This window comes from Pristiophorus japonicus, chromosome 5 (assembly GCF_044704955.1).
Source record: "Pristiophorus japonicus isolate sPriJap1 chromosome 5, sPriJap1.hap1, whole genome shotgun sequence".
In the NCBI taxonomy this organism is placed as follows: domain Eukaryota; kingdom Metazoa; phylum Chordata; class Chondrichthyes; family Pristiophoridae; genus Pristiophorus; species Pristiophorus japonicus.
In genome coordinates this window covers 58,222,566-58,237,262 of record NC_091981.1, presented here as the reverse complement: position 1 = coordinate 58,237,262, position 14,697 = coordinate 58,222,566, and the positions used below count along the sequence as shown (strand labels likewise).

The 14,697-nt window shown below is 44.3% G+C and overlaps 1 protein-coding gene across 1 annotated transcript in view; it reads right to left on the bottom strand.

The window, feature by feature from the left end:
- Positions 1 to 13,246, bottom strand: part of LOC139263810 (nuclear transport factor 2-like) — a 43,942-nt gene extending 30,696 nt beyond the window's left edge. Inside the window, exons 1-2 of the mRNA XM_070879864.1 lie at positions 13,060 to 13,246; positions 9,394 to 9,522 (exon numbers count right to left, since the gene is read on the bottom strand). Of these exons, the coding sequence (XP_070735965.1) occupies positions 9,394 to 9,492 (99 nt within the window). The 5' untranslated portion in view covers positions 9,493 to 9,522; positions 13,060 to 13,246. The remainder of the gene's footprint in view (positions 1 to 9,393; positions 9,523 to 13,059) is intronic.
- Between the last annotated feature and the right edge of the window lie 1,451 nt (positions 13,247 to 14,697).

Below are 14,697 nucleotides of genomic sequence, written 5' to 3'. Positions count from 1 at the left end.
TTCAATAAGATCATGGCTGATCTGATCATGAACTCAGCTCCACTTCCTCGCCCGCTCCCCATAACTCCTTATCCCCTTATTGTTTAAGAAACCGTCTATTTCTGTCTTAAATTTATTCACTGTCCCAGCTTTCACAGCTCTCTGAGGCAGCGAATTCCACAGATTTCCAACCCTCAGAAGAAATTTCTCCTCATCTGTTTTAAATGGGCAGCTCCTTATTCTAAGATCATGCCCTCTAGTTCTAATCTCCCCCATCAGTGGAAACATCCTCTTCTGCATTCACCTTGTCAAGCCTCCTCATAATCTTGTACGTTTTAATAAGATCACCTCTCATTCTTCTGAATTCCAATGAGTAGAGGCCCAACCTGCTCAGCCTTTCCTCATAAGTCAACCCCCTCATTCCCGGAATCAACCCAGTTAACCTTCTCTGAACTGCCTCTAAAGCAAGTATATCCTTTCGTAAATATGGAAACCAAAACTGCACGCAATATTCCAGGTGTGGCCTCACCAATACCCTGTTTAAATGTAGCAAGACTTCCCTGCTTTTATACTCCATCCCCTTTGCAATAAAGGCCAAGATACCATTGGCCTTCCTGATCACTTGCTGTACCTGCATACTATCCTTTTGTGTTTCATTCACAAGTACCCCCAGGTCCCGCTGTACCGCGGCACTTTGCAATCTTTCTCCATTTAGATAATAACTTGTTCTTTGATTTTTTTTCTGCTAAAATGCATGACCTCACACTTTCCGACATTATACTCCACCTGCCAAATTTTTGCTCCGTTAGCCTGTATGTCCTTTTACAGATTTTGTGTGTCCTCCGCACACATTGCTTTTCCTCCCATCTTTGTATCGTCAGCAAACTTGGCTACGTTACACTCAGTCCCTTCTTCCAAGTCATTAATATAGATTGTAAATAAAGGCACTATATCTGAATGCGCGAAGGAAACGCAACAAAATAGATTAATAGCACATAGAAATTAATAGGTTTGATTTAATAGTCATTACGGAGACGTGGTTGCAAAGGTTGACCAAGGTTGAGAACTAAATATTCCAGGATACTTAACTTTTATAAAAGAGATAGGCAAATTGGAAAAGGAGGAGGATAAAGGATGGGATAAAGACAGTAGAGACAGAGGATCTTAGCACCGAATATCAAGAAGTAGAATCAGTTTGGGTGGAGCTAAGAAACAGCATGGGGCAGAAAATATTGGTGGGAGTAGTTTATAGACCCCCAACCAGAGTATAAAATCAGGAAATTAGAGGTGCATGTACCAAGGGTAATACGGTAGGTAACAGGTAATCATGGGGAACTTTAATCCACATATAGACTGGGCAAACCAATTTCGCAGTAATAACATGCAGGACGAATTCATGGAATGTACACAAGATAGTTTTCTAGATCAGTATGTTGAGGAACCAACTAGGGAGCAGGCTATTTTAGATCTAGTGTTGTGCAATGAGAAACGATTCTAGTAAAGGGGTCCTTAGGGAAGAGTGACCATAACAGGATAGAATTTTATATTAAGTTTGAAAGTGATTTTGTTAAATGCGAAACTAGGGTCTTAAATTTAAACAAAGCAAACGATGTAGATATGAGGAGCAAGTTGACTAAGGTAGATTGGGAAACTACATTAAAAAGCTATGATGGTAGACGAGCAATGGCTAGCATTTAAAGAATGAATACAGAATTTACAACAAATATACATTCCTTTTAAGGCACAAAATCCCCACAGGAAAAGTGGTCCAACCGTGGCTAACAAGAGAAGTTAAAGATAATATTCGATCAAAGAGGCTTTATAATGTTGCCAAAAAGAGTATTGGAAGGATTTTAGAATTCAGCAAAGGAGGACCAAGAAATTGATAAAGGGAAAATAGAATAGGAGAATAAACTAGCGAGAGACATAAAAACAGACTGTAAAAGCTTCTATAGGTATGTAAAAAGGAAAAGATTAATGAAAGTAAATGTGGGTCCCTTGCAGGCTTAGACAGGAGAAATTATAATGAGGAATAAGGAAATGGCAGAGAAATGAAACAAATACTGTGTCTGTCTTCATGGAAGATGCAAAAAACCTCCCTGAAATAGTGGCAAACCAAGGGACTGAAAGAAATTAGTAAAAAAAATAGTACTGGAGAAATTAATGGGACTGAAAGCCGATAAATCACCTGGACCAGATGGCTAACGTCCTAGGATTTTGAAATAGGTGGCTATAGAAATAGTGGATGCATTGTTTGTCATCTTCCAAATTTCCATAGATTCGAGAAAGATTCCCATGGATTGGAAGGTAGCAAATATAACCCCGCTATTTAACAAAGGATGGACAAAGAAAACAGGGAACTACAGGCCAGTTAGCCTGACATCAGGAGTAAGGAAAATGCTAGAATCTATTATTAAGGACATAAGGTAACAGGGCACTTAGAAAATAATAAGAGTCGTCAACATGGATTTATGAAAGGGAAATCATGTTTGACAAATCTGTTGAGTTTTTTTTTTGAGCTTGTAACTAGCAGAATAGATATGGGGGAACCAGTATCTGGATTTTTAGAAGACATTCAATAAGGTGCCACACAAGAGGTTATTAAACAAAATTCGGGTTCATGGGATTGGGACTAATATATTAGCATGGATTGAGGATTGGTTAATGGACAGAAAACAGAGAGTAGGAATACGCAGGTAATTTTCGGGTTGGCAGGCTGTAACTAGTGGGCTACCACACGGATCAGCGCTTGAGCCTCAGCTATTAGAAACACAGAAAATAGGTGCAGGAGTAGGCCATTCGGCCCTTCTAGCCTGCACCGCCATTCAATGAGTTCATGGCTGAACATGCAACTTCAGTACCCCATTCCTGCTTTCTCGCCATACCCCTTGATCCCCCTAGTAGTAAGGACTACATCTAACTCCTTTTTGAATATATTTAGTGAATTGGCCTCAACAACTTTCTGTGGTAGAGAATTCCACAGGTTCACCACTCTCTGGGTGAAGACGTTTCTCCTCATCTCGGTCCTAAATGGCTTACCCCTTATCCTTAGACTGTGACCCCTGGTTCTGGACTTCCCCAACATTGGGAACATTCTTCCTGCATCTAACCTGTCTAAACCCATCAGAATTTTAAACATTTCTATGAGGTCCCCTCTAATTCTTCTGAACTCCAGTGAATACAAGCCCAGTTGATCCAGTCTTTCTTGATAGGTCAGTCCCGGGAATCAGTCTGGTGAACCTTCGCTGCACTCCCTCAATAGCAAGAATGTCCTTCCTCAGGTTAGGAGACCAAAACTGTACACAATACTCCAGGTGTGGCCTCACCAAGGCCCTGTACAACTGTAGCAACACCTCCCTGCCCCTGTACTCAAATCCCCTCGCTATGAAGGCCAACATGCCATTTGCTTTCTTAACCGCCTGCTGTACCTGCATGCCAACCTTCAATGACTGATGTACCATGACACCCAGGTCTCGTTGCACCTCCCCTTTTCCTAATCTGTCACCATTCAGATAATAGTCTGTCTCTCTGTTTTTACCACCAAAGTGGATAACCTCACATTTATCCACATTATACTTCATCTGCCATGCATTTGCCCACTCACCTAACCTATCCAAGTCGCTCTGCAGCCTCATAGCATCCTCCTCACAGCTCACACTGCCACCCAACTTAGTGTCATCCACAAATTTGGAGATACTACATTTAATCCCCTCGTCCAAATCATTAATGTACAATGTAAACAGCTGGGGCCCCAGCACAGAACCTTGCGGTACCCCACTAGTCACCGCTTGCCATTCTGAAAAGTACCCATTTACTTCTACTCTTTGCTTCCTGTCTGACAACCAGTTCTCAATCCATGTCAGCACACTACCCCCAATCCCATGTGCTTTAACTTTGCACATTAATCTCTTGTGTGGGACCTTGTCGAAAGCCTTCTGAAAGTCCAAATATACCACATCAACTGGTTCTCCCTTGTCCACTCTACTGGAAACATCCTCAAACAATTCTAGAAGATTTGTCAAGCATGATTTCCCTTTCACAAATCCATGCTGACTTGGACCTATCATGTCACCTCTTTCCAAATGCGCTGCTGTGACATCCTTAATAATTGATTCCATCATTTTACCCACTACTGAGGTCAGGCTGACCGGTCTATAATTCCCTGTTTTCTCTCTCCCTCCTTTTTTAAAAAGTGGGGTTACATTGGCTACCCTCCACTCGATAGGAACTGATCCAGAGTCAATGGAATGTTGGAAAATGACTGTCAATGCATCCGCTATTTCCAAGGCCACCTCCTTAAGTACTCTGGGATGCAGTCCATCAGGCCCTGGGAATTTATTGGCCTTCAATCCCATCAATTTCCCCAACAAAATTTCCCGACTAATAAGGATTTCCCTCAGTTCCTCCCCCTTACTAGACCCTCTGATCCCTTTTATATCCGGAAGGTTGTTAGTGTCCTCCTCAGTGAATACCGAACCAAAGTACTTGTTCAATTGGTCCGCCATTTCTTTGTTCCCCGTTATGACTTCCCCTGATTCTGACTGCAGGGGACCTACGTTTGTCTTCACCAACCTTTGTCTCTTTACATATCTATAGAAACTTTTGCAATCTGTCTTAATGTTCCCTGCAAGCTTCTTCTCGTACTCCATTTTCCCTGCCCTAATCAAACCCTTTGTCCTCCTCTGCTGAGTTCTAAATTTCTCCCAGTCTCCGGGTTCGCTGCTATTTCTGGCCAATTTGTATGCTACTTCCTTGGCTTTAATACTATCCCTGATTTCCCTTGCTAGCCATGGTTGAGCCACCTTCCCTTTTTTATTTTTGCGCCAGCCAGGAATGTACAATTGTTGTAGTTCATCCATGCGGTCTCTAAATGTCTGCCATTGCCCATCCACAGTCAACCCCTTCAGTATCATTCGCCAATCTATCCGAGCCAATTCACGCCTCATACCATCAAAGTTACCCTTCTTTAAGTTCTGGACCATGGTCTCTGAATTAACTGTTTCATTCTCCATCCTAATGCAGAATTCCACCATATTATGGTCACTCTTCCCCAAGGGGCCTCGCACAACAAGATTGCTAATTAATCCTCTCTCATTACACAACACCCAGTCTAAGATGGCCTCCCCCCTAGTTGGTTCCTCGACATACTGGTCTAGAAAACCATCCCTAATGCACTCCAGGAAATCCTCCTCCACTGTATTTCTTCCAGTTTGGTTAGCCCAATCTATGTGCATATTAAAGTCACCCATTATAACTGCTGCACCCTTATTGCATGCACCCCTAATTTCCTGTTTGATGCCCTCCCCAACATCACTACTACTGTTTGGAGGTCTGTACACAACTCCCGCTAACGTTTTTTGCCCTTTGGTGTTCTGCAGCTCTACCCATATAGATTCCACATCATGCAAGCTAATGTCCTTCCTAACTATTGCATTAAAACCCTCTTTAACCAGCAATGCTACCCCACCTCCATTTCCTTTTATTCTATCCTTCCTGAATGTTGAATACCCCTGGATGTTGAGTTCCCAGCCCTGATCATCCTGGAGCCACGTCTCCGTAATCCCAATCACATCATATTTGTTAACATCTATTTGCAGAGTTAATTCATCCACCATATTACGGATACTCCTTGCATTAAGACACAAAGTCTTCAGGCTTGTTTTTTTTTTTTAAACACCCTTTGTCCTTTTAGAATTTTGCTGTACAGTGGCCCTTTTTGTTCTTTGCCTTGGGTTTCTCTGCCCTCCACTTTTCCTCATCTCCTTTCTGTTTTTTGCCTTTGTCTCCTTTTTGTTTCCCTCTGTCTCCCTGCATTGGTTCCCATCCCCATGCCATATTAGTTTAACTCCTCCCCAACAGCACTAGCAAACATTCCCCCTAGGACATTGGTTCCGGTCCTGCCCAGGTGCAGACTGTCCGGTTTGTACTGGTCCCACCTCCCCCAGAACCGGTTCCAATGCACCAGGAATTTGAATCCCTCCCTGCTGCACCACTGCTCAAGCCACATATTCATCTGCGCTATCCTGCGATTCCTACTCTGACTAGCACGTGGCACTGGTAGCAATCCTGAGATTACTACTTTTGAGGTCCTACTTTTTAATTTAGCTCCTAGCTCCTAAAATTTGTTTCGTAGGACCTCATCCCTTTTTTTACCTATGTCGTTGGTACCAATGTGCACCACGACAATTGGCTGTTCTCCCTCCCTTTTTAGAATGTCCTGCACCCGCTCTGAGACATCCTTGACCCTTGCACCAGGGAGGCAACATACCATCCTGGAGTCTCGGTTGCAGCCGCAGAAACGCCTATCAATTCCCCTTACAATTGAATCCCCTATCACTATCGCTCTCCCACTCTTTTTCCTGCCCTCCTGTGCAACAGAGCCAGCCACGGTGCCATGAACTTGGCTGCTGCTGCCCTCCCCTGATGAGTCATCCCTCTCAACAGTACTCAAAGCAGTGTATCTATTTTGCAGGGGGATGACCACAGGGGACCCCTGCACTACCTTCCTTGCACTGCTCTTCCTGCTGGTCTTCCATTCCCTATCTGGCTGTGGACCATTCACCTGCGATAAGACCAACTCGCTACATGTGCTACTCACGTCATTCTCAGCATCGTGGATGCTCCAGAGTGAATCCACCCTCAGCTCCAACTCCGCAACGCGGTCCGTCAGGAGCTGGAGGCGGATACACTTCCCGCACACGTAGTCGTCAGGGCCACTGGAGTCGTCCCTGAGTTCCCACATGGTACAGGAGGAGCATAACACGTGACCGAGCTGTCCTGCCATGACTTAACCCTTAGATAGGCAACAACAATGTTAAAGTTTACTCAGTTATAGAAGAGAAAAAAGAAAAACTACTCATCAATCACCAGCCAATCACTTACCCCCTTGGCTGTGACGTCACCTTTCTTTTTCTTTCTACTTCTTTTTTGCCTTCTCCCTGTAGCTGCACAAGTACGCCTCACCAACGAACTCCCGACACCTCTCCACGCACCTCTCGCCGACTCTGGGCCCCGGACTCCCTGCTGTGCCTTTTATAGGCCTCACCAACGGACTCACCACGCACCTCTCACAATCTATATCAATGATTTGGATGAGGGGACTAAATATAATATATCCAAATTTACTGATGATACAAAACTAGGTGGGAATGCAAGTTGTGAGGAGGATACAAAGAGACTTCAAAAGGGATATAGACAGGGCTGAGTAGACAAGAACATGGCAAATGGGAATAGAACGTGGAGAAATGTGAAGTTATCCACTTTGGTAGGAAAAATAGAAATGCAGAGTATTTTTGGTGTTCAGAGGGACCTGGTGTCCTTGTACACGAATCACAAAATTAACATGGAGGTACAACAAGCAATTAAGCAAGCAAGTGGTATGTTGGCTTTTATTAAAAGAGGATTTGAGTACAAGAGTAAAGATGTCTTAGTGTAATTATATGGGGCCCTGGTGAGACCACACCTGGAGTATTGTGTGCAGTTTTGGTCTCTTTACCCAAGGAAAGATATACTTGCCCAACGAAGGTTCATCAGACTGATTCCTGGGATGGAGGGAGGGGAGGGGGATTGTCCCATGGGGATAGATTGAGTAGACTAGGCCTATATTCTGTCGAGCTTAGAAGAATGAGGTGTGATCTCATTGAAACATGCAAAATTGTTACAAGGCTGGACAGGGTAGATGCAGGGAGGATGTTTCCTCTGGCTGGGGAGTCTAGCACCAGGGGTCACAGTCTCAGAATAAGGGGTCGGCCATTTAGGACTGAGATGAAAAATGTCTTCACTCAGAGGGTGATGAATCATTGGAATTCTGTACTCCAGAGGGCTGTGGATGCTCAGTCATTGAGTATATTCAAGACTGAGATCGATAGATTTTTGAATATTGAGGGAATGAATGAATATGGGGATAGTGCAGGAAAGTGGAGTTGAGGTAGAAGATCAGCCATGATCTTATTGAATGGCGGAGCAGGCTCGAGGGGCGGAATGGCCTACTCCTGCTCCTATTTCTTATGTTCTTATAACCCATCTACTCTAGTTTCCCGCCCACCTCATCCCGAAGACCTACTCCTCAGGTGTTTGTGACATTTTGTTTTAAATTTCTAGGATCTTGTTTTTTACTTTTGTTTATACAAGGACACGGAATCTTTATCTTAAGTGAATATTGAAGCCAAGTCAATCATCACATTTAAAGGGAAAATTAAATAAACACGAAGAAAAATATTGAAGGGTACTGGGAAAAGGGTTGAGTGTAGATACCAGTAGTGGGCTGATGAACTGGGGCAAATGGTCTCCTTCTGTACCAAAAGTTCTATAGTTCTAGGCACTCAAAACCCAGCCAATTGCTTGGAGCTCAACTAGCCTTAGAATTTATTAGAGGTGGACAAGACAGATCTTTCTGTAAGATAATGGGGCAGAGATTCTGGCCTCCCAGGTCCCTACTGAGTGTCTACGGACCCGGGAAGGCATCGCAAAAAACGGTTTTCAGCACGCAACGCACATGTGCTGAAAACCAACTTTTCCGATCTGTCAAGCTGGAGCTTGACAGATCTTCCGTATCTCGACAGCCAGGATATTTGCATGGGCAAGATTGCAGGATTTACCCATATCTTGCCCAGCAAATGTCCTGAAAACTCTTACGCCTGATAAAAGCAGGCGCATAGCCTGCCTTTTACAGGCGTAAAAGTTTTAAAATATACAAAAACATATTAAAATAAAATTATAAACATATTTTATTGTTAAAATCCCTCCCCACTACGCTAAGTTTATTTTAAATCATAATTAAAAAACATTTTAAAAATTCAAAATATTTTTTTATAATTCATAAATAACTAATTTAATAAAAATGTGGTGTATTTTTTCTATTTTTTTTTATATAAAGTGTTTTGGGTGTTTGTTGGGGGGGGGGGGTTATCATTCATAATAATGGGAACTCCAACTTAGTTCCCATTATGAATGAGTATATACTTGACCTGATTGACTGCCCAGAGCAACGTGACTGCAGCTCCAGCCCTGCGCACGTCCCGACGTGCACGCGCTGCGACGCGAAGTCAGTGGAGGCCTCAGGACCAGAAACTCGCGTGGGCACAGCAGCTTCAGGTAAGCGCACTTTTAAAAAAAAAGTTTTTCCTTTGATCGCCCGCGGGAAGCAGCCGATCGGGATTTCTGGGCCAATGCATCTCAAGCCTTGTTTAGCAAGTAGCAGTCTCCTTTTCCCATTACATGGTTTCCATGTCAGAGGTACTTTATCATACTGCTGATAAATACCACTCCTGCTCACCAGATGGCAAACTATTCAAGTACTGTGATACTATGAGCCCATTCAAGCAGAACCCACAATGCTTGTTGTCTTAAAACACAGCAGAAACAAAAGTACAACTGCTCAACACAAGCTCCTAATGCAAAACTGCACAAACTTACATATAGAGTGCCAAGCTGTGTTCGGTCTACATCGAACTGTTGGTAATAGTGCTGCACAAAACCTCTGCCAATCTGCTCCCACAATGGGTGTTCAGCCATTCTGATTCTTAATAGTCAAATGATTCAGTCCTGTCAAAAGAGATGTTAAAAAGTGAGATGATTGCTTTCAACATCAACCAACTTTACCAGAGTGTATATTTGAGTATTTGTAGTAAAGGTTTTGGGCGTTTAAATTATTGTATCCACTTAAGTCAGACCTCAACTATCCACAGCCTATAAAACAAACAGGTTGGGTACTCTCAGACATTGCTAATTATGCTCCGAATGCAACCATTAACAATTGCAGATGAGACAAGATGGCACTGTCCAACCTCCACATTGGTAATTTCTAGTAAGACCGTTGGGTCAGGAACTCAATTGAGCATGTGATGGATCATCACAGTACAGGCATCCCACTGCATAGATCCACTAGGGCTACCAATCCTTCCAGATCGTCCGGGAGTCTCCAGGAACTGAAAATTGATCTCCCAGGCACGGCGGCTAGCAATTCGGGTGAAACGTACTTTGCACTCGCGGTTTACATCTGCGGGCGCCTGTACTTTCATGTCTTGCGTGAAATCTTTCCCGCATCCCGCCCCCACCATCACACCTACCCCCTTGACGTTGAGACTCCTTAGTTACAGCTGCCTGTCTCCTATTGACAGTTTCTTAGCCATTACCTGCCAGCCATTTCAATAAACAACCTTGAATTTACTTGTAGCGGGTCCTGTCCTGCCACCGCCACCGTAACCATTATGGTGGAGACCAGCCACGAGGAAATTCCAGGTATAATCTAATAAGAATTTCAACTCTTCAACCAAGTGCAGCCTGCAACTGGTAGGTGAAATTATTCTGAATGTAATTCAACAAGAGAAAGAGCCTGTTTTTTTTTAAATGCAACCTGATCTAACTATTGGTGTACGGACCAAAAACATTGTACTCCAAATTGGTTACTGTGTCTAGTAAACATACCCGTGATGTTGGTGCAAGGCCAATTTACAGTCATTTAAAAATGCCCACCAATACTGTGTTTTCTGTTTGCTGGTTATAAAAAAATTTAAAAGGAAAGAAATGTTGCCTCGATGGAGTTATCCTAACTGGAGAGGGCATTACAAATAGTGCAGCTCCTCTCAATCAGCCTACAGATTAATTTGCTGAACCTGCAGCTTGCTGTGCACAAATTGGCTGCCTCATTTCCCTACATTACAACAGTGAATACAACCAATGAAGTATTTTGGACTATCAAGTGCTTTGGAATGTCTTGTCATGAAAAGTGCGATATAAATGCAATTTCTTTCTTTAATCTATGCAAAGGGATAGTTCCGTCCGTGACAGCCTGGTCCACTCCCGAATAACCCCCATCACCCCCTCCCGTTCCCAAGGCACCTTCCCGTGCAAACGCACAAGATGCAATACCCACCATTTTATCTTCTCCCTTCTCAACGCTCAGGGGCCCAAACACTCCTTCCAGGTGAAACTGCAATTTACTTGTATGTAATGTCGCTGATGTATGTGGATAATTGGCCATAGATTTTTATCCTTGGCCACTCCAATCCTGGTACATACAACAAATGCCTACATAAAATTTGTCCAAATTGTGTATCCAGTTTAAAAAAGATTCTTGTGTACAATGACAATTATCTTAGGCACTCAAGTAAGTTGCATGCAATTAATATTTACAAACGGTGATGAAACATAACACAATCAAACTTCTAGGAATACATCCAGAGTTGGCAAGCCTAAGATCCACACATAGGTATGCCTATTGATATTTGGTTTAAAAATAGCTATATTTTGAGCAATATACAAGAACATGTATGTATTAGTTAAGTCATTGTTTTAGTAAGTCTACCAAATTATCAAGTGTACATATGCAAGTAATTTAGTCAGAGGTGCCGTCTTTCGGATGCAACTTTAAAACAGAGATCCAACCTCTTAGGTGGACGTAAACGATCCCATGGCACTATTTCACAGAAGAGTAGGGAAGTTATCCCCGGTGTCCTGGCTGATATTTATAAGAGCATAAGAAATAGGAACAGGAGTAGGCCTGCTCCGCCATTCAATAAGATCATGGCTGATCTGATCATGGACTCAGCTCCAATTCCCTGCCCGCTCCCCATAATCCCTTATCATTTAAGAAACTGTCTATTTCTGTCTTAAATTCATTCAACGTCCCAGCTTCCACAGCTCTCTGAGGCTGCGAGTTCCACAGATTTACAACCCTCAGAAGAAATTTCTCATCTCGGTTTTAAATGGGTGCCCCCTTATTCTAAGATCATGCCCTGTAGTTCTAGTCTCCATCAGTGGAAACATCCTCTCTGCATCCACCTTGTCAAGCACCCTCATAATCTTATGTTTCGATAAGATCACCTCTCATTTTTCTGAATTCCAATGAGCAGAGGCCCAACCTACTCAACCTTTCCTCATAAGTCAACCCCCTCATCCCCAGAATCAACCTAGTGAACCTTCTCTGAACTGCCTCCATCAACCAACATCACTAAAACAGATTATCTAGTTTGTGGGACTTTGCTGTATGCAAATCAGCTGCTTGCTTTACAACAGTGACCACACTTCATTGGCTGAAGTATTTTGGGTCTGAGAATGTGAAAGGACAGTTGAATCAGGAACCAATTGCAGGTAACCCTCCCAGATTCCATCACAAAATGATGAGGAATTGCAGGAATAGATTGCATATATCTTTAAAAGGAGAATATCAACTTCATCTTGATTAAGGGAGATCAGAAATACTGAATTGCAATTTCACAGCCCTTAATTCGAAACCAGCAGAGGGCTGGAAGAGACCAACCAGAGCGCATGACTGGCGAGATAGTCTAAATATTTTCAGCATTCATTATATCCTTAAAAGTTACATTTCAAATAAAGCTTGCTAGGAAAGGGGTATGAAATTGTTCAGGACTAAACAGTTAGCCTAGTCCAACAAAAGCGATCTGCAAACCAAACCTAAAAAGGACAAGCACCAACAATTAACCATGGGGTGTGAGTGGCAACAGTTTCCGAGCGGCATTTCTCCAGAAGCCACTGCATTTTTAACGAGTTTTAGTGCAGTAATCCTTAAGTAAATCGTAATTCATTTCACATTAAACTCGGTTGTACATATGCAAATATGCAGCACTGTCACTCAATGTAACATATGTTCATACTTTCTAAACGAGTAACAAAAAAAAAGGAACTTTGATTTTTCATACACGAAACCTTCCAATTCAAATAGCAACAGAAAAGCAAGGTAACCTCTTTGCAAAATGTCAAAAAGTGGGTGGGAAGAACTTAAACGCTGAACTTTATGAACGTGACACGTGCCTGAAACAAATGTGAAAAGTTATTTTTAAAAGTCTCCCGAACGCATGCGCCACACTCAATCTCGTTACTGAAAGCTTTTCGAGTGATGGTTTGCAGCTAAAACCCGCGCCACACACAAAGTGCAGAAAGCACAAGGCAGCTGCACTGAAAAGTAGGAAGACGCCAAATTTGCATATAAAGTATTGCATTGCAACTTCCAACAAGGCCTCGTGTTCATCCCCGAGGAAAATTACTAAAGGGGGGGGGGGGGGGGGGGGGGAGAGAGAGAGAGCACACACACACCAACCACAAAACAAAAGTTTTTTTTACCAGCAGATGCTCGCTTTTACCCAGGAACCAGAGATCTTCAACCTCGTGCGTCCCAACTTTGGAACCTCAGCCCACCGCGCGCTCCTATCCCGCCCGCGGCACCTTTCGTAAGGCGCGCGCTACACTGCGGATTTCCGCCCAGCCCACAGGTTTGCACCGCCCAACGCCGAGCGTTTCGTCCAGCCCACAGAGTAGCGCCGCCCAGCCCACAGGATTGCACCGCCCAACGCCATGTGTACCGCCCAGCCCACAGGGTTGCGCCATCCAGCCCACAGAGTAGCACCACCCAACACCGAGCCCCGCGCCCAGCCCACAGGGTAGCACCGCCCAACACCGCAGCGCTCCGCTCAGCCCACAGGGTAGCACCGCCCAACGCAGAGTGTACCACCCAGCCCACAGGGTAGCAATGCCGAGCGCTCTGCCCAGCCCACGGGGTAGCACCGCCCAACGCCGAGCGCTCTGCCCAGCCCACGGGGTAGCACCGCCCAACGCAGAGTGTACCACCCAGCCCACGGGGTAGCACCGCCCAACGCAGAGTGTACCACCCAGCCCACGGGGTAGCACCGCCCAACGCCGAGCGCTCTGCCCAGCCCACGGGGTAGCACCGCCCAACGCCAAGCACTCCGCCCAGCCCACAGGGTAACACCACCCAACGCAGAGTGTACCACCCAGCCCACAGGGTAGCACCACCGAGCCCTGCGCCCAGCCCACAGGGTAGCACCGTCCAATGCCGAGCCCTGCGCCCAGCCCACAGGGTAGCACCGCCCAACGCCGAGTGTACCACCCAGCCCACAGGGTAGCACCGCCCAATGCCGAGCCCTGCGCCCAAGGAACCATTGCACTCTCATCCACCAGTGAGGGTTGACATTCAACAGTGAGTGTTCAACATCAAGGGGAGTTGTGCTTGCAGAATTATTTTTTACAACAGTGACTACACTCCAAAAGTACTTGGCTGTAAAGCGCTTTGAGACTTCTCCCAAAAGGCGCTATATAAATGCCAGTCTTTTTATTTTCAAGTTTTAAACTTTTTGAAAATCCAAAATAATTACGGCCAAGGTATTAATTCATCCATCCAGAGTGATCCTAACATAGGGTTACCAACTCTAACTGGGCGTGTTCTTGATGGTTTCATCATATGACCTCTAACCTTCCTGCCCAGTTAAACGACATTTTTTCCATCTGATCGGCAATATTTTTATATCTAATAAAGGAAAGTGTTCAAAGCAAATGAAAATAAGGACAATGGGCTAGAAATTGATCAAAGGCTGCCCCCGCCCATTTACTGCCCAAAATACTGCAAAGATTCTGCAATTAACGCCAGCGGAAAATTGATCAAAAATAGAAAAAAAACACTCGGCGGGAAAAATGGGCATTGCACGTGAATTATCGGCGATCATAGAAACATAGAATTTAGGAGTAGTAGTAGGCCATTCAGCTTGTAGTGTATGGAGAAAGAGTCAGACTGAACACTGTGAGCTCAAAGTAAAGTGTGACCTTCGACTTTTATTGCAGGTCTCCAGAGTGCCTCTCCAGCCTGTGAAGCTTCCTTAAATACCTGTGCTCCCAAGGGATTATGCGATCCCTTGCGAGTGCGAGGAGGCGGAGCGGCAGCGTGGCGAGGCCTACATAAGGCCCAAC